Source organism: Symphalangus syndactylus, chromosome 1, assembly GCF_028878055.3.
Source record: "Symphalangus syndactylus isolate Jambi chromosome 1, NHGRI_mSymSyn1-v2.1_pri, whole genome shotgun sequence".
NCBI classification, from domain to species: Eukaryota; Metazoa; Chordata; class Mammalia; order Primates; family Hylobatidae; genus Symphalangus; species Symphalangus syndactylus.
In genome coordinates this window covers 100,748,144-100,764,936 of record NC_072423.2, presented here as the reverse complement: position 1 = coordinate 100,764,936, position 16,793 = coordinate 100,748,144, and the positions used below count along the sequence as shown (strand labels likewise).

General features: G+C 60.0%; 2 protein-coding genes across 5 annotated transcripts in view; one reads left to right on the top strand and one right to left on the bottom strand.

Moving 5' to 3' along the window:
- Positions 1-16,793, top strand: part of KCNQ1 (potassium voltage-gated channel subfamily Q member 1) — a 404,394-nt gene that overhangs the window by 121,796 nt on the left and 265,805 nt on the right. For 2 of the 4 annotated variants that reach the window (XM_055271769.2, XM_055271764.2), the window contains exons 3-7: positions 2,868-2,994; positions 3,564-3,642; positions 4,254-4,350; positions 5,087-5,227; positions 15,629-15,739. In XM_055271769.2, the coding sequence (XP_055127744.2) occupies positions 2,868-2,994; positions 3,564-3,642; positions 4,254-4,350; positions 5,087-5,227; positions 15,629-15,739 (555 nt within the window). The remainder of the gene's footprint in view (positions 1-2,867; positions 2,995-3,563; positions 3,643-4,253; positions 4,351-5,086; positions 5,228-15,628; positions 15,740-16,793) is intronic. The other 2 variants (XM_055271779.2, XM_063635939.1) reach the window with 2 other exon arrangements.
- LOC129479150 (collagen alpha-2(IV) chain-like) overlaps positions 12,565-16,793 on the bottom strand; it is a 122,155-nt gene continuing 117,926 nt past the window's right edge. Inside the window, exon 3 of the transcript XR_010119964.1 lies at positions 12,565-15,812. The gene's annotated coding sequence lies outside the window, so the exon portion shown is untranslated. The remainder of the gene's footprint in view (positions 15,813-16,793) is intronic.

The window sequence follows — 16,793 nt, the reverse complement described above, 5'->3', positions numbered from 1 at the left end:
TCCATCTTGCTGTTTCCAGCCTAGAGATGGTGAAGGGACTTTTCCTTGGCTCTTTCCTGGCCTGCCAGCAGCACCAGCCTAATTAACCTGACAAGCGGGGCCTCCCCAGCCATGGAGCCTTGCACTGCCTTCCCACATCCAGCTGGATTTGGGGATCAGAGTTGTTTTCAATTATTCCTACCACCTTGTCCCACGGGCAGGAGTCCTGCCATCTTAGAAGGCCAGCCCCTAAACAGGTTCGCTGAGTGATAGGTCAAGACAACTTTAGAAAGACATGCAGCTATCCACAGCAATCCCTAATAGTTACTTATCTATTTCAAGGTATAACATAAGACACACCTATCATTTCAGACCTGCCTAGGACATGCCTGGAGAAGGTATTTAAGTAATTTTTAAAGTGCATCAAAACAAGGTCAGGCACGGTGGCTCACGCTTATAATCCCAGCACTTTGGGAGGCCGAGGCAGGCAGATCACCTGAGGTCAGGAGTTCGTGACCAGCCTTGCCAACATGGCCAAAACCCATCTCTACTAAAAAAAAATACAAAAAATTAGCCAGGCGTGGTGGCATGTGCCTGTAGTCCCAGCTACTCAGGAGGCTGAGGCAGGAGAATTGCTTGAACCTGGGAGGCAGAGGTTGCAGTAAGCTGAGATCATGCCGCTGCACTCCAGCCTGTGTGACAGAGCGAGACTCTGTCTCATAAATAAATAAATAAAGTGCATCAAAACAAGAAAAACCCTGCTAAGGGCCAGTCTGCTGGGTGGTGGATGGGTCAGCAGAGCTGGGCTGGGAGCCGCTATGCCTCCCCACCAAGGCCACCGGCAGTTGGGTGAGCCAGCCTCTGTGCTGTCATGAGCACCCTGTCTCAGCTCCGGGGACTTGGAGCTCCGTGTTGCCATGGCCTTTTTCACGATGACCAAACAAAGGCAGGCGTTATGGTGTCCAGGCCCGGTCTCCATAACGGGCAGGTTCTCAGAAGCAAAGACCGACGAGACGGAGCTTCTGCTACCAGAGAGCTCTAGGCCGGCTCGTTGGAAGAGTCGTTTATTTGTTCCTTCATTCGTTCATCCAGCATGTTCATGTTGGGCACTGGCTGGAGCAGGTCCTGTTCTGGGGCCTGGGAAATGGGGGTGGACAAGACCAAGGTAGCCTCTTCTCTAAGGAGCTCAGCCGAACCTCAGCCTAGAGCCCTGGTCCCCAGGAGCTGAGGACAGAGGTGGGACCCACACCCCCCCATGAGGCCACAGAGCCTGCAGGTGTCCACACCTTTTGTTTTTTTTTGTTTGTTTGTTTTTTGTTTTTTGAGATGGAGTCTCGCTCTGTCACCCAGGCTGGAGGACAATGGTGTGATCTCTGCCTCTTGAGTTCAAGCGATTCTCCTGCCTCAGCCTCCTGAGTAGCTGGGATTACAGGGCGTGCGCCACCACACCAGGCTAATTTTTGTATTTTTAGTGGAGATGGGGTTTCACCATGTTGATCAGGCTGGTCTTGAACTCCTGACCTCGTGATCTGCCCGCCTCGGCCTCCCAGAGTGCTGGGATTACAGGCGTGAGCCCCCGTGCCTGGCCCACACTCTTTCTTTACCTTACACCCCCGCCATCTCCCGTATGCACCCGACCACATGCACCCCCACACCCCTGAAGGATTAGACGTCATGAGCCAAAAACATTTTTGCAAAAGGAGAGCAACTAAGCTCCCAGCATGTCTCCCCTTATCCATTGGGCCTGCCCCAAACACATGCTGGATGGTGTAAGTATCATTCCATCCTAATTAATAACATTTGGGAGCCAGCGATGGCAGTGTCCAGCTGACCGCTCATAGTGGACTCCCTGGTGGGGGCATGGCATGGGAGCAAGGCCAGCCACTGTCACCCAGTGGGAGCAGAAGTCCCCTCCAGGGCCTGGCTTCTGAGGGAGGACAGGCAGGAGTCCGCCGGAAGTGGCCCTGAGATGCCGTATGCCTGTGGCTTTGTGGCTTTGTGTGGCTAGTGCCTCTCACACGTGGGGGCTGGTTTCATCTTCCAGCCCCACACACCTTCCCCAAGGGCCTCCCATATACCCCAGCTGCCTGGGTGCTGGGCTCCAGCCTGCAGGTGGCCGCTGCGCTTTAAGTGTCACAATGGGCTGCACTTTACATGAAAGGTGCATTTTGGCAGTAAGTCCCCACCAAGCCCACTGAGCCTGGCCCTGCTGCATCCACACTTTACAGCGGAGGAAACTGAGGCCCAGCTTCCTACTTCTGTGCCTAGGGGGTGGGATCCAGCTCTGAGGGTCTTATTCCCACTCCTCTAGGAACCTCTGCCCTCTGGTGTCAGTGGAGTTGAGGAGGTGTTGGGGTGCAGAGGGGCCAGGTGACTCCCTGTAAGGGCAAAGTGGTCCAGAGGCTGCCTCCACCCCAGGTACACCAGGCTCAAAGGCCAGCTGTGAGGCTTTCCGGGGCTGGATCTGGTGGGAAAGTGCTTGTCACAGAGGGCACCCAGGGTTCCTGGCATGGGACCCCCTCTGACCCAGGCTGGGGTTCCTGGTGTGGGACCCCCTCTGACCCAGGCTAGGGTTCCCAGCATGGGACGCCCTCTGTCCCAGGCTGGGGTTCCTGGTGTGGGGCCTCCTCTGGCCTGGGTGGGCCTGGCCTGAGAGCTGCAACCTCACCTGGGCTCCACTGCCTGTGGACATGAGCTGAAGCTGCTTGGCCCTCCAGGGCCTCTGTGCGCAGGCACCACCATCCTCGGCAGGCCAGGACCTGGGCCTGCTGTTCTCAGGGTGTCCTTCAGTGGAGGCCCCAGCATTGCTGGGTCCGAACAGGTTGCAGGGTCTGAAGCCGCTCAAGGCCGAGCCTGCCTGCAGTGAGCACCCCACTCTGTCCCCGCAGGAGATCGTGCTGGTGGTGTTCTTCGGGACAGAGTACGTGGTCCGCCTCTGGTCCGCCGGCTGCCGCAGCAAGTACGTGGGCCTCTGGGGGCGGCTGCGCTTTGCCCGGAAGCCCATTTCCATCATCGGTGAGTCATGCCTGCCCTGTAGAGGTCACGCCCAGGTTTCCAGACCAGGAAGGACCCCCACCTCATGACCCCTACCAGATGGAGTCCCCGAAGGACTGGGGAACCCCAAGGCCAGCAGGGGGTGACTGCCCAGGACCCAGCACAGGAGCATTGGCAGCCCTCAGCAGCCTCTGCACTAAGACGCTGATCATGGTGTTGGGGGAGGGGGTTGGTCCCTCACAGATTCCCATGAGCCTCACAGCCCAGCATAGCTTCATGGTGGGCCAGTCACCCTCGGCGGCCTGAGAACCATGGTCCAGGCCTAAGGCCCTGCCCTTTCTGGCCACTTGCAGGGCTCAGCACAGGGCCCAGCCTGGGCTGGGGGCTCCACATGGCCAGGACAGAGGTTGGGTCTCTCTGTTTAGACGCTGCCTGCCTCCCCATCCGAGGTGTCTCCATGTCTCCAGTCATCAGGGCTTGACCCGCCTGACCAGCAAGCCCCTTCCCCAGATGAGGGCAGGGTGTGTGCTCTTCCCCGGGGCCCTGGCTGTGGCGATCACGACAAGCTCCCCCTCTCCTGCACTCCACAGACCTCATCGTGGTCGTGGCCTCCATGGTGGTCCTCTGCGTGGGCTCCAAGGGGCAGGTGTTTGCCACGTCAGCCATCAGGTGCGTCTATGCCACAAGCTCTCCCTGCCATGCCGCCCTGCCCCAAGCACCCCTCCTGAGCCGTGGGTGGTCTCACGCCCCATCCACCTTGCTCTGATGCAAGGTGCCCTGGTGCCCACTGCCCCTGGGGGCACTGAGCCATGTGCTGGGATGGGTGGAACAGGGTGGGTGCAGGCAAGTGTGGAGGGCACGGCTCAGACCCAAGATGCCTCAGGCAGCCCTAGGCTCTGGCCCAGTGCCAGCGCCTCTGAGCTTCCAGGACTTGGGTGGTAACCTGACCATCTGGGCACACAGCCTGCCCATCTGCAAACTGGGCTGACCCGAGGGGCTCCCCCAGAAGGCAGTCTGGGGACTGAGGGAATCTGGAGGTGCCTGGCCGACCCCCAGCTCAGCCCTGTGTGAGCAGATTCAGAGCAGGCTCAGGGGGGCTGTGCCTGGGAAGGAAATTCCAAGGCCCCTGTCGGGACGGACGTATACCCAGCCTCCCCATCCAGAGTGGACGCCCGGCAGGGACAGGGTCAGGGACATCCATGCCATCGGCCAGCCCTAGGCCCGGAGTGAACATCTGAGCCCAGCCTGGCTCCCTCAGCCCCACACCATCTCCTTCCCAGGGGCATCCGCTTCCTGCAGATCCTGAGGATGCTACACGTCGACCGCCAGGGAGGCACCTGGAGGCTCCTGGGCTCTGTGGTCTTCATCCACCGCCAGGTGGGTGGCCCGGGTTAGGGGTGTGGGGCCCAGGTTGGGGGCAGGACGGACGGAGCAGAGCAGCCCACACTAGGACAGCTTGAGATGCGCTGAGGCCCTGGGGGCAGGTGGGTGCCCGGGCGCAAGGGTACCTGAACGGGGCCCAGGATCTCAGAGCAAGCCCAAGCCTGGGCGCAGTCTGGATGCTCCACCTCAGCCTGGTGCCGGTGACCCTGGCCTGCCAGGCTGATGATGTGCTCACCTTCCTCTGAGCTGGAGGCAAATGAAGACAGAAAGTCAGAAATGAAAAACCCAGGCAAATCAAGAACCCGGTCAAGGCGGGGCCACCAGACCCCTTCCCGAGGGCTGCACCCAGACGGGCTCAGGCTGCACTGGCCCCTGGCTCTGTGGGGTGAGGGGACCCTTCCTCTCTCTGAGGATCTCCTGGGTCCTGGTCCATTCTTGGTTCTGTCACGTGGCGGGAAAGACAGCTGGGCAATCAGTGGAGCCTGCGCCGGCCCAGACGGTGGGCCTAGGGCGACCCCAGGGCTGAGCCTCATTCTAGGGGTAACCCCCACCCACCACTTACCGGAGTTGTGAGGAGTGGGTTTTATTGAAGCCGACCCTGTGCGTGTGAACCGTGCTGGAGTGGCGTAGGATGCCCAGTGATCGCTGGGACTCGCTGCCTTAGGCGTCTGCACAGGAGGCTCCCAGCCTGCGGTTCCTGGAGCCCGACACCGTCTGTTTTCTGGCCTAGGAGCTGATAACCACCCTGTACATCGGCTTCCTGGGCCTCATCTTCTCCTCATACTTTGTGTACCTGGCTGAGAAGGACGCGGTGAACGAGTCAGGCCGCGTGGAGTTCGGCAGCTATGCAGATGCGCTGTGGTGGGGGGTGGTAAGTTGGAAACTTCCAGGCATGGGGACAGGGGCAGCTCGGGCTGAGGAGTGGGCAGGACATCAGGGCACTGGTGTCTCGAGACTTCAGGCCTTGGCAGAGGCTTCTCACCTGCACGCTCACAGGCCTCTGTCCACAAACTTGCACTTGGAGCCGCTGGCACGGGTCCCCACGCTCAGTGTCAAGTCCTTTGGCATCACCATCTTGAAGTTCTGAACGTCTCATCTTTGAACTCGAGATTTGAGGGGGAAGTCGGAGGGGTCACTGGAGCGTGTGTTGGGGGCTTAGTGGTTTTGGCTCCCCCATGGCTCTGCCTCCCGCCATCGTCCTAGGCTGCCCATTCCCTGCCTCCACCCTGGCCCTCACTCTGGCAGGGCCCCAGGAGAGCGGCTTCAGATGCATACCTCGCGTGTCTCTGAGGGTCCGCACAGGCCCTGTAAGTGCCCTTGTCCCCAAGGAGCCAGACATGAGACAGCAAATGGGAAAGACCACGATGGCTCAAGAGACCCCAGCAGAGATCAGAGAGCCCCTGTGTTTCCAGTGGATGCTGGGCCTGCAAGTTCTGGAGCCGGGCCTGGGCAGTGGCGACATAGGTGCAGCTGGGCCTAGGGTGGGCAGGGACCCAGCCTGTGGGCCCAGAGGCTGCCCCTGGCTGTGAAGGTGGGTTTCAGCCACCTAGATTAGCCCAGGAGCTGTGGGGAAGTGGGTGTGCAGCAGGCGGATCCCACACTGGAACACCAAGCCACCCAAAGCTCGGAGAGACTGTGCAGGAGGGGTGGGGCAGGGTGTCTTGGGCCATGTCAGTGGGGGCTTCCTTCAGGGAGTCAGGCTTGCACGTGGGAGAGGGAGATGTTCCGATGAGGATGCAGCTGCAGGAATCAGGGTGCGCCCTCCTAGCTGCAGGCTCCCCAAGTCCCGCGTCACTGGCATGTGGGCCCAGCAGCAGTTTCTCATGGCTCAGAGGACGCTGGCTGAGGCATTTTTAGGGGCAGGCCTAGCTTGCCAGTGTCCCTCTGGGAGCTGGGGGCTGCCTTCAAATCCTCCAGTGAAAGCCGGCGTTTATATACACGTGGAGCTTCGGGGTTGCTTCTGGGGGGAACACGTGGGTACCCTGAGGGGAGCAGCTGGCTGGAGGCCAGAGTGCAGGGAGGGAGTGACTCCATCCCATCTCCCCCCATAGCTGCAGGGCCGGGTGGGCCATCCAGAGGCCACTAAGGCCCAGAGTGGCACCATCACACCTTGGGGAGCGGCCCTGGGTGGGGGCTGGGAAGCCCAAGTGCCGAGGTGACGGGGTGCCCCACTCTGCCTCCACAAGCCTGCCCCCATGTCTGCCCTTGTCTACTGACCTCCCGGCTCCCTCAGTCCAATAACAGGTCAGATGGGATCGTGGTAGCAACAGGGGCTGGGGGCTGGGGAGGAGGCCGTCGCAACCCACACAGGGTGGGAGCCAAGGCCTGGGGGCCGCACAGAGGCTGGAGGTGGGGGTGGGCAGGGCAGCCATGGGAAACACATGGTGGTGGTGCCAGGACCCAGTCCATCTGCCCCAAGTCCTCCTTCCAGAAAGGACCGGTCTTCCTGGCTCTTGGGACCCCCCACCACCATCAGAGCATATCTGGGCAGGGCAAGAAGCCTCCGGGCGGCTCCCCAGGCAGGCACGTGTCCCTGTGATTGCTGCGCCTCCTCCCTCTCCCCCTCCGCTTCCCCCGTAAGGCCAGACACTCAGCAGTGGCTCCTGACGTAGGCCGAGTCAGCAGGTTTTCTGGAAGCTTCCAAAGTGCTGCACCACTCAGGGACGGCAGGGGCATGCTGACACAGCTCCTGGGTTGGGGCAGGCCCCACTTTCGGCCTCTTCCCACCTTCCTGGGGGACTGTGTCCCCGAAGGCCCCAGTGTGGCAGGCCTGAGCAGGTTTGGGCAGAAGGGCCCAGCCCCCCGGCGGGAGCCTGCCGGCAGTGAGTGTGAATGGGTAGGGCCTGCTCGGGGGATGGACTGCCCAGAGCCAGGAGAGTTCCTGGGAGGCTGGAGACAAGGTGGGCAGTGAGGAGCTGGCGGTGCGGCAGAAGCCAGTGGGTACTGGCCCCGGCACAGCTGATAAGCAGTGCCCAGCCTTCGCTGCTGCCCTGCCTGCCTTCCCAGCCGCCCACTGGAGCTGTGGGCAGCGGACGCTACTCCCCAGCCCCCCAGCCCGCGGCAGAGCGGCACTCCCACTCCCACACCTGTGCAAACATCCGCCCGCTGGCCGGGAACACGGCCCCTTTGTGCCCGGCTTGGCATCAGCGCCCCGGCCCGCACCGTCAGCTGCAGCCCAAGCCTCGGCCATCGCGCGCCCTGGCCTGGCCATTGTTCCCGCCGGGCCCTGCGCCCCTGGCTGCCCTGGGCCCCCCGCCGCCTGGGGCTGTGGGGCAAACAGCTCCCATTCAGCTGCCCTGCAGCTGTCTGGGGGGAGCGGCCCCTGAGGCCTGAGTTATGGGCTGTGTTCCTGGCGTTTGTGGGACAAACAGAACTTGAGAAACGCAAGAAGGGGCAGCAGCCCAGACGGGGGCTTTTAAGCCAGTTTTGCCAATTTGCAACTGCGCCCTGAGCAGTTGTTTTCTTTCAGCTCCTTTGTCCTGCATCCTTCACCCCACCGGGGAGTGAAGCACGCCCTCGCCGGCCAGGCAGCCAGGCCTGCTCCATGTCCGTCCGTCCGTCGGGGCTGCCACAGGCCCTTACTGGGTGGGAGGTGGCTTCCTGGAGGCCAGGCCATTCTGATCATCATGCCGCATCTGCCCCAGGCCTTGTCTGGACTCTTGTGGACACCTCACCCCTCAGACACATCCTGAGAGGGTGCTGGAGCGGCCACAACAAAGTCCGCGAACTGCTGGGCCCAGAGCAGCAGAAACTCACGAGCTCTAGAGGCCAGAGCCCGAAGCGAAGTGTGCACAGGGCTGGCCCCTCCGAAGGCTCAGGGAGAACTTTCATCTCCTCTCCCCGTGGCTGGAGACTCCAGGAGTGCCCGGTGTGTGGCCACCTCATTCCTCTGCATCAGGCCGTGTCTCATGAGGACGCTTGCCGTTGGCTTTAGGGTGATCCAGGAGGAGCTCATCTTGATTGAATCTTCAAAGAGCCTATTTCTAAATGTCACATTCTGTGGGGCCAGGTGAATATGAATTAGGGAGGATGCAGTCCAGCCTAGGACAGTGGGTGGCCCAGGTGGACTTCCTGGGAAGGTCCCTCCCCTTGCCGGCCACCAGTTTTCACAGCTGTCCAGTGAAGGTGCCGGCTCAGTGGTTGAGTGTCCCCTCCTATCCCCTTCGCCGGGGTGGGGATACGCAACTTGGATGTGAGAACTCTCGGATCCCCTGAGTGTGGCGCCTGCCCTGGCTGCTGAGGCGTTTGGGGAGAATTTAAGACTTTTCTTTGCCCTTGGAACAAAATGCGTTTGTTTGTGTTAAAGTTTGAGAGGAGGGAGAAGCAGTTTTTGCAAACACGGGCTCCTCTGTTCAGCGCCTGGGGGTCTCTGAAAACAGGAGGCTGCCGGGCTCTGTTTGCCCCTCTGCATCTAAATTTAGAATTGAAAGTAAAAAAGCTGGAACCCCATTCCTACATTTCAGCCGCCTTTTGAAGTCGAGTCTGACTGCCTGCCGTTTACTCTCTCCTCACCTGGAGGCTCCAGAAATTCCCGCCTCCCTGGCAACGCTGCACCCTGGCGGGACAAGGGCAGAAGGGGCTGAGGGCTGGTGCAGGGGTGTGGGTGAGGGCCGGGCCTCCCAGGCAGTCACAGGCAAGCCCTGTTGGCACTGCCCAGCGGGAGGGGTGGTGTCAGGAAGAGCTGGGGAAGCCAAGGTGCCATGGGCCGAGGGGCAGCAGGACCTGGCCACCCACTGAGCACCTGGGTCGGGGTTCTTCCTCCTCCTGGAGTTCCATGCAAAGGGGAACGAGTTCAGCTGCCCCACTGAGTGGGCCTGGGGACAGAGGCAGAGTGCGCACCTGTTGCGTGCCTCAGTTTCTCCATCTGCACATGGGAGACAGCAGTCCGTCTCCCAGGGCCAATGCGGGGCCCGCTGCAAGGGCTGCTGAGGACTGTAATCCCAGAGGCTGCAACCGATCCCTCTGCTCAGAGACTTTCCCTGGACCGAAAGGGCCTTCTGGTGAGGCTGGGTCTCTGTTTGTGGATTCACTGTTGAGGCGTGTGGTTTGTGGTCCTGCTCTGTGCCAGGCACCGGCAGGGGTCCGGGCAGCCCTGTCTTGCTCTCTCTGTCACAGTCAGGAGCGAGAAGCATGGTCTGAGCTGGGGCTGGCCTGTGGTTCACAGGTGGCCATGGGAAGCACTGCCGGGGTGTCCCTGCAGGACTGTCTTGGCCCGGGAGCAGGGAGGCCTCCCTGAGAAGGTGATGTCTGAGCTGAGACCTCAAGACACAGTCACCTGAGCCACCTTCCGGCAAGGCCCTGAGCGTGGCTGTACCTCGGGGAAGATGCGGCCTGGGGCCTGGGTGCCTCGGGGGTGTTGACAGTTTCACCACCAGCCCGTGTGTGGGGCTCCCGGCTTCGTGCGTGAGGAGAGGACTCCATGTGATGGGGAAGCCTGGCCCTAGTGAATTTGTGTTCGTTTATTTACTTTCTCCTGCTGAAAGGAAGTGGGTTTATTTTGGGGTGTGTGTCTGCTTTTGCTTTTACCCTGAGAGTTTGCCAGCCTGCTGGCTTGTTCCCCCACCCCCACCTGGCGGCGTCAGCCCCTTTATGGCTCTTCCTGAGAGCCAGGCCGGAGTCTCCAGGGCGGCCCCACGGGGGCTGGGCATCCCCTCGGAATGTGAGTGCCTGGCCTGTTAGAGCCCCAGGACCGCTGGCCCCACCCTTCTCTGCCCCAGAGACAGTCCTGCCCCCTACCCAGGGGCCTCCCTCTGTCCACCGCTCCCCCTTCCCCAGGCCACCCCCCTAGGCCCCTCTCCTCCACCTTCATTGGCCCTGCCCTCCGTAGTGTCACCCAGGTCAGTGGAGTGCACGTCTCTCAGCCCTGCATGGGGGGAGCCCACCAGCTAGCAGAGGCCCAGAAGGCTCTAGACAGGCTCCAGACTGGGTCTCTAAGTCTGCAAGGGGCACCAAAGCACTTTAGAAATTCTAGGAGTGAGTGACAGACTGGCCACATGCCAAGCCCTCACCCAGCAGGCAGCCCGTGAGAAGTGTGTTGTGATCATGCACCTTCCTGAGAGGGGGAAACTGAGGCACAGAACAGGCTGGGGCTTTGCCTGAGGCCAGACGGACAGGGTGAGAACTGACCCCCCACACTCAGAGCCATGGTGCCAGCCCGGCCTTGCCAGCAGGGCAGCCGCAGGACTACCAGGCAAGGCAAGGCTGCCAGGTGGGGCCCGAGGCCCTCACTCACAGGGCATTGTCCCGCATCCCCTGGAACCACTGAGACAGGCATCGTGCTACGAGAGGGGACACCTGCCTGGACCTCTGTGCGCTCAGCCTACTGGGGGCACTGAGGCCGAGGGTGCAGCTCTGGGAGATCCTGCATGGGCTTCCTTCCAGGCCCTGGAGAGGGGAGCAGGCCTGGGAGGGCGCCCTTGGCCCAGAGCCTCCATGAAGAGCCAGAGGCCTCCTCATGGCTGGGGCCCCAGCACAGCGACCTGGGAATGGCTGTGGCCACATGGGATGTCCCAGAGCCCCTGCCGCCCTCCCTGGAGCTGTGGGGCTGAGTGTGGGTGCTGCGCTCTGCTGACTCCATCCTTGGGTGCCTCCTCACGGGCAGGCTGGGCTCTCAAGGCTGGGCAAGGTCTGGGCCTGCAATGGCTGAAGCAGCCTCTTAGCCCATCTCTGCCTTTGGGGGGCCACAGTGGGGAGCGTGGGTCCTGCAGGCCTTGGTCCAGCTGTCTGCCTGGCCACTTTCTAATGGGGAGCCCTCAGCACAGTGACTGCCCAGCCTCAGTTTCCTCCTCCATAGATGATCTTGACCTGAGAGTGCCAGCTGGAGTGTGACACCTCTGGGCTACCCCCTGCTCCCGCTCTTGACCACCCCTTACTCTGGACAGACGACCACCACATCTCCAGCCAGGATCACCCCTTCCTTCTGGGCAAATGACTACCACGTTTCCAGCCTGGGCCAGTGAGCTCTGGGAGCCAAGGCTTGGCATGCGGCTGGAGCTCAGGTTTCTGGGCTGGCCTCTGTCCTCCCCTTGAGGCCAGCCTTGAGGAGGCTACTTCTGAAAGGAGGGAATAGAATCCCAGTGTTTCTCAGCGTGGAATGTGGGGGGACTAGAAGGCTCCCCAATGCCTCCCGTCTCTTCACACAAGAGTGAAGGCACAGGCCAGCAGGAGGGCGGGGGAAATGCACTGACCAGTGGGATGTGCGTTCCTCGCTTGCCCCCACAGTTCCTGCCATGGGCGTGACTTTGTGTGCCTCGTGTGGCTGGCGCCCTGGCAAGGAGCTGCAGCCCAGGAGACAGACATGTGGATCTGCGTTCCAGGTGGTGGGCCATCAGGGACTAATCCCCAGCACGGTGACCATAAAACAGCCCGTTCCTGAGCTGCTTGTGTCTGAATGCAGGAAAAGCAAACAGGTCTGCAGGGAGGGCCGTTTCCTCGTTAACTTGAGGATGAGGGTCTGGGGCCGGGTCTGGGCAGACGGGCAGACCAGGCAAAGGTGGGGTCCTGGAGCTGGGTCCTGCTGTATGTGTGCTCTCCACAGTGGGCAGACACCCAGGGGCACTTCTGGGGCTGGCCTTTCTCTCCCACTCAGGGCACCCCTGACCACCCAGCCAGCCAGCCAGCAGGTGCCCATGTGCACCCAGCTCCGCCCCAGGAGGTGACGCCCCCACCCTCAGCGGCTCTCATCTGTTTGGGGGCAGGTTTGGGAGGCGGTCTCGGGTGTCCTTACCCGAGCAGGTGGCCACCTCACCTGCTCACCTGACCCCAACTCCACTCTGACTTCCAGGCCAGCCCTACTCCATTCCACCTTCATCATGGAGTTTCTGTATTAGATTTTTAAATAAATCAAAATATGGTATTTTCATTTAAAAAGTAATGATTTTAACATATATTAAAATAATTTAATGTTGTTATTAAAACGACGTTTAATACGCCAGCCCATGCCATTTGTCTTGATGCCTGGGTTTGCCGGTGCCCCTTACACTTGGCACCCAAGGCACGAGCTCCCCGCTGGCCTCCTCCAACTGCTTGCCACCCAGCCCCCCTCAGGCCAATTCCTGCCTCTCAGCCTATCTTGGGTTTGTCCCCGGACTCCTCAGGAGGCAGCCATGCCCAGGCCTCTTGGTCTCAGGGCCCCTTGGCACCCCTGACGGAGAAGCCTGGTTTGTGGGCATTGTGCCATCAATATTTAATACAGTGGAGACATATAAAAACAATTCCATATTAATTTATTAAAATAATAGACCCATTACATTTTCATAAATAATGTTATGAAAAATTTCTATATTTTCCAAAACAAATATTATCGAAAGAAAAATATGCATTTTTGCAAATCTCCAGAAAGTCTGGCTCCCCAGAGGACGGGGATCCCCACGCCTGACCCGGGCCTGTCTGTCAAGAGCAACGTCCCACTGCTTATGCTTGGGTGGGAGCAGGAGTGCCTGTTAGTGTCCCCCAACCATAGTGAGTGCTGCTGTCCCTAAGCCCAGCCCCAGCAGATCATCAGTGCACATCTGCCTGGGGAACACAGACTCAGCCCTGTTCTGGACGCAGCCCTTCAACCCTGCTTCTTGTACCTGACCCCCACCTTGGGCACTGGTCTGCCACACCCCACCACCCCGGCTTTCTTCAGCCTAACCTTGTCCTTCCGGACCCAGTGCTAGGAGGATGTCCAGGCAGGGTGGGACTTGGGCCTGCACTGGGCTGCTCCTCAAGTCTCGGGCTACACACGCCAGGCAGATGGTGCTGAGAGGGGCCCTTCTGCAGAGCGGAGGCAGAGCCAGGGGTGGAGGGGTGAGCATTGCCTCAGGGCATCAGCAGGGGCTGCGCGAGCCCAGGCACAGGTCTGAGGGATGAATAGGAGGTTGCTGGATGAACAAGTAGGAATCAGCATGTTCATACTGAAGGGGTGAGTGTCCCCCCAAGAAATCTGGATTAGACAGACTCTGGAGCCCTCTTGCTTACTTGTCCAAGCTGCAGGGGCCCTCCGAGCTTAAGGCCAGGATAGGCCAGCATCCCTGCCCTGCCCAGGCCCTTCTAGGCCCATTTCTGGGCCACCTGTGTGTGCTTTCTTGGACTTGCTGTAGACTTGGTAAATAGTGAATGTGCTGGGACCCTGGGCTGAGGCCCTTTGGGCTGAGGGCTCGCCAGGTGGGAGTCACTCCCCAGGGCAGGACTAGCACAGGGTCTCCGATGCCCCACCTACTTTGCAGCCCTGTGTCTGCCTCTGCAACTCCCCACCCCAGTGCACCTGGGCCCTCTGGGGAAGGTAGCGGCAGCCCAGCCTGTGCATGTGGGTGCAGGCCCTCTGGGGAGGACACCCTGCAGACGACGGGCTCCGGCTCCCCCAGGGTCCCCCTCTCTGCCAGCCACTGTCAGCCTCACCCATGGCCTGGCTTCACCCCACAGGGACCCGCTGCGCTCTGTGTGCCTGCGCTGCGCGTTCAAGGTGTCTGCACCTGAATGTGCCCTGAGAGTGTCAGGCTCGGACATGGGGACCAGCTCCCTTTTTACATGACCTTGTCATGTGTGTGACACACGTGCGTGTGCTAACCGGGTCATTGTGTGTTTCAGTGTGTATGTGTGCACACGCACAGACACGTGTATGTGTGGAGCATCCCATCTCTGCATGAGGAATGTTTGTGAGTGTGCGCCCACGTACACAGAGCCGGGTGGTCTGGCAGTAAACAGCTTCCTGTGCACATTGTGTGTGTGGCGGGGGCATGGAGGCACGTGTGTGTCTCTTAAGGACAGCGGCACTGCAGGGAGAGCTCCGTGTGCAGTTGTGGGAGGTAGCCTGCGAGCAGCCTCTGCGGAAGCATCCTGACCATAAGCGAACGTGCGGTCAGGGCACTAGGGGGGCAGGGGCCTGGGTGGCGGCCAGCACTCAGCAGAGGCCTGTCCTGCCCTGTGGCCTGGCGGCGGTGGCTGGCGTTCGTCAGTGTTCGTTAACGTGCTCATCGGTGCAGCCTGGTTTCCCGCAATGCGACCGCTTCTGCTACCTGAGCCTCCGAGCCTCCTGCTCTGGCAGTTCGAGGCAGTTGCGTGAGCCATGTGCACCTGCCTCTCTGTCCACGTGTGCGCCTGTGCACCCCTGCCCGGGGGTGGCCATGGGGCTTCTCCCCACCCTCCCTCCTCCTCAGTGGCTGGTGGAAACCACGGGGTGGCCCAGGGACCCTGGTCTTGTGGCGGCTCAGGTGGGCCGGGGTTTGTTCTTGCCTTCCATCAGAGTGTGTTAAACAGGCCTCAGGCCTTCCTGCCATCAGCACTGGGCCCATAGGGCTGGGAATCCGATGGGCGTCTCCATGTGATTCCCAGCTGGGACATTCCTGGGCCTGTAAGCGGTGGCTGTCACTTGGCCTTGACCAGAAGCCCCAAGTGGGTAAATGCTGGGCTATCCTGAGTGTGGTGCCCAGAGCAGGGCTGCAAAGACCTCCCGCAGCCACAGCCATGGTCTGGGCCACCATGCCTGCTGTCCAGGTGAGCCCGGGCATGAGCCTGTGTGTCCACAGGGTGAGCTGTGCCTCAGGGCCACTCTGGGTCTCCTTGTTGGGCTCAGTGCCAGCTCCTGAAGAACCCAGCAGGCAGCCTGCACAGACCAGGCCCAGCCAGGGTAGGCTCCTAAGTCCTGCAGGATGACATTTCCAGGCTCAGACTGGAAGCCCCAGGAAGCAAACCTCAGATGCCAGTGGGAGGCAAGGGTAGGGGGAGCCTCCTATTGTCCCACCACACGTCCTGGACGGATGGCTCTCCCACCAAGAAGAAGGCTTGAGCTGCATCTTGTACTCTCAGAAAAGAGGAAAATAAAACATCTGGTGCCCTGGAGTGGCGTCAGGAAGCAGCGCGTCATCCCAGCCCCGCTCTTTGTTGACGACCAGCCTCAGTGGGAGCTCCCGGTCTCCTGGGGGCCGGCACACAGCAACGTCGGTGGCCCAGGGGCCCAGCCTCCTGGGAACAGGCAGGCAGATGAGGCAGCAGGTGGGGGGTGAGCTCCCAGGCCCACGTTCCCAGCCAGCAGGCCTGGTCCTTCATGGGTGCTGGGCTCCTTGCATGTGCTGGTGGGACATGCCTTGTGTGTGACGCCGAGAGCCTGGGAGACACGTGCCATCCTGCGGCTCTGTTCCTGGTGCTTTCGCCGAGTCACACGGGGTCGTCCTGGTGGTCAGGGTCTCTTGTCGGCCTCTCTGCTCGTCAGAGTGGTGGGTTTGGGTTAGGCAGGTGGCCCTCCCAAGGCTCCAGTCCCATCCGTGGCTGACCACTGTCCCACTTCCTACAGGTCACAGTCACCACCATCGGCTACGGAGACAAGGTGCCCCAGACGTGGGTCGGGAAGACCATCGCCTCCTGCTTCTCTGTCTTTGCCATCTCCTTCTTTGCGCTCCCAGCGGTAGGTGCTCCACGGGTGTGTTTTTCCCGGCTCCTCGGACAGCTGGGGCCCTGGGGTGGCTGCACGCCCCTCCCTGTGAGCAGACCCACTTACGTTCAGAACGAAGAGGGTGCTTCCCTTCTAGAAGGTGCTATACTCCAGAGCCCCACCTGCCCTCCCTGGGGCCCTAGATGCAGACTTCCTATTTGCAGTCCCCACTGGGGTCCTTGCAGGTAGTGTGGGAGGCAGCCTGGAGTGGCTGTGCATGGACGCAGTGTGGGGCAGGCCTGCTCACTCGGCCCTAGGGGGGTGGGCAATGCTGCTGACACGCCCCATGGAGGCAGAATCTTGTGCCTGGAGGGGGCACTTCCACGCTGTGGCTGGGGGGGTTTTGTTCCGTGTCCTTTCCAGAAACCATAGATTGTAAGATGATGTGTCTAGTTCGCAGTGCCCATATGTGGATGTATGTGTGTTATGTGTGTATGTGCATAATATGTGTTTGTGTTATGTGTATAATTTTATGTTACCTGTATACTATGGGTATGTGTATATGTATCACATGGGTGTGTATGTACTGTATATGTGCGTGCATACAGTGTATACATATTGTATGTGCATATGTTGCATTTAGTATGTGCTGTGTTGTATGCACATGTATGCATTATACATGTATATCAGTATGTTTGCATATGTGTATTTATGTATCTGTGTGTCACAGGTATGTATACTATACATCTATGTGCTATATGTGTGCACATGACATGTAGACATGTGTTAGTGTGTTAGTGTGTTTGTTAGTATGTGTTTGTGTTTGTGTGTTAGTGTGTTAGTATGTGTTAGTGTGTATTTGTGTGTGTTAGTGTGTTAGTGTGTTTGTGTTAGTGTGGGTTAGTGTTTATGTGTGTTTGTGTGTGTTAGTATGTTTGTGTGTGTTAGTGTGTGGGTTAGTGTAGGTCAGTGTTTGTGTTAGTGTGTGTGTGTTAGTGTGTTTGTGTGTGTTTGTGCATATCTATTGTGTGTGCCTGTGCGTCACATATGCATGTGCACCATGTGATCCCCTCTGTAGACAGGGAGT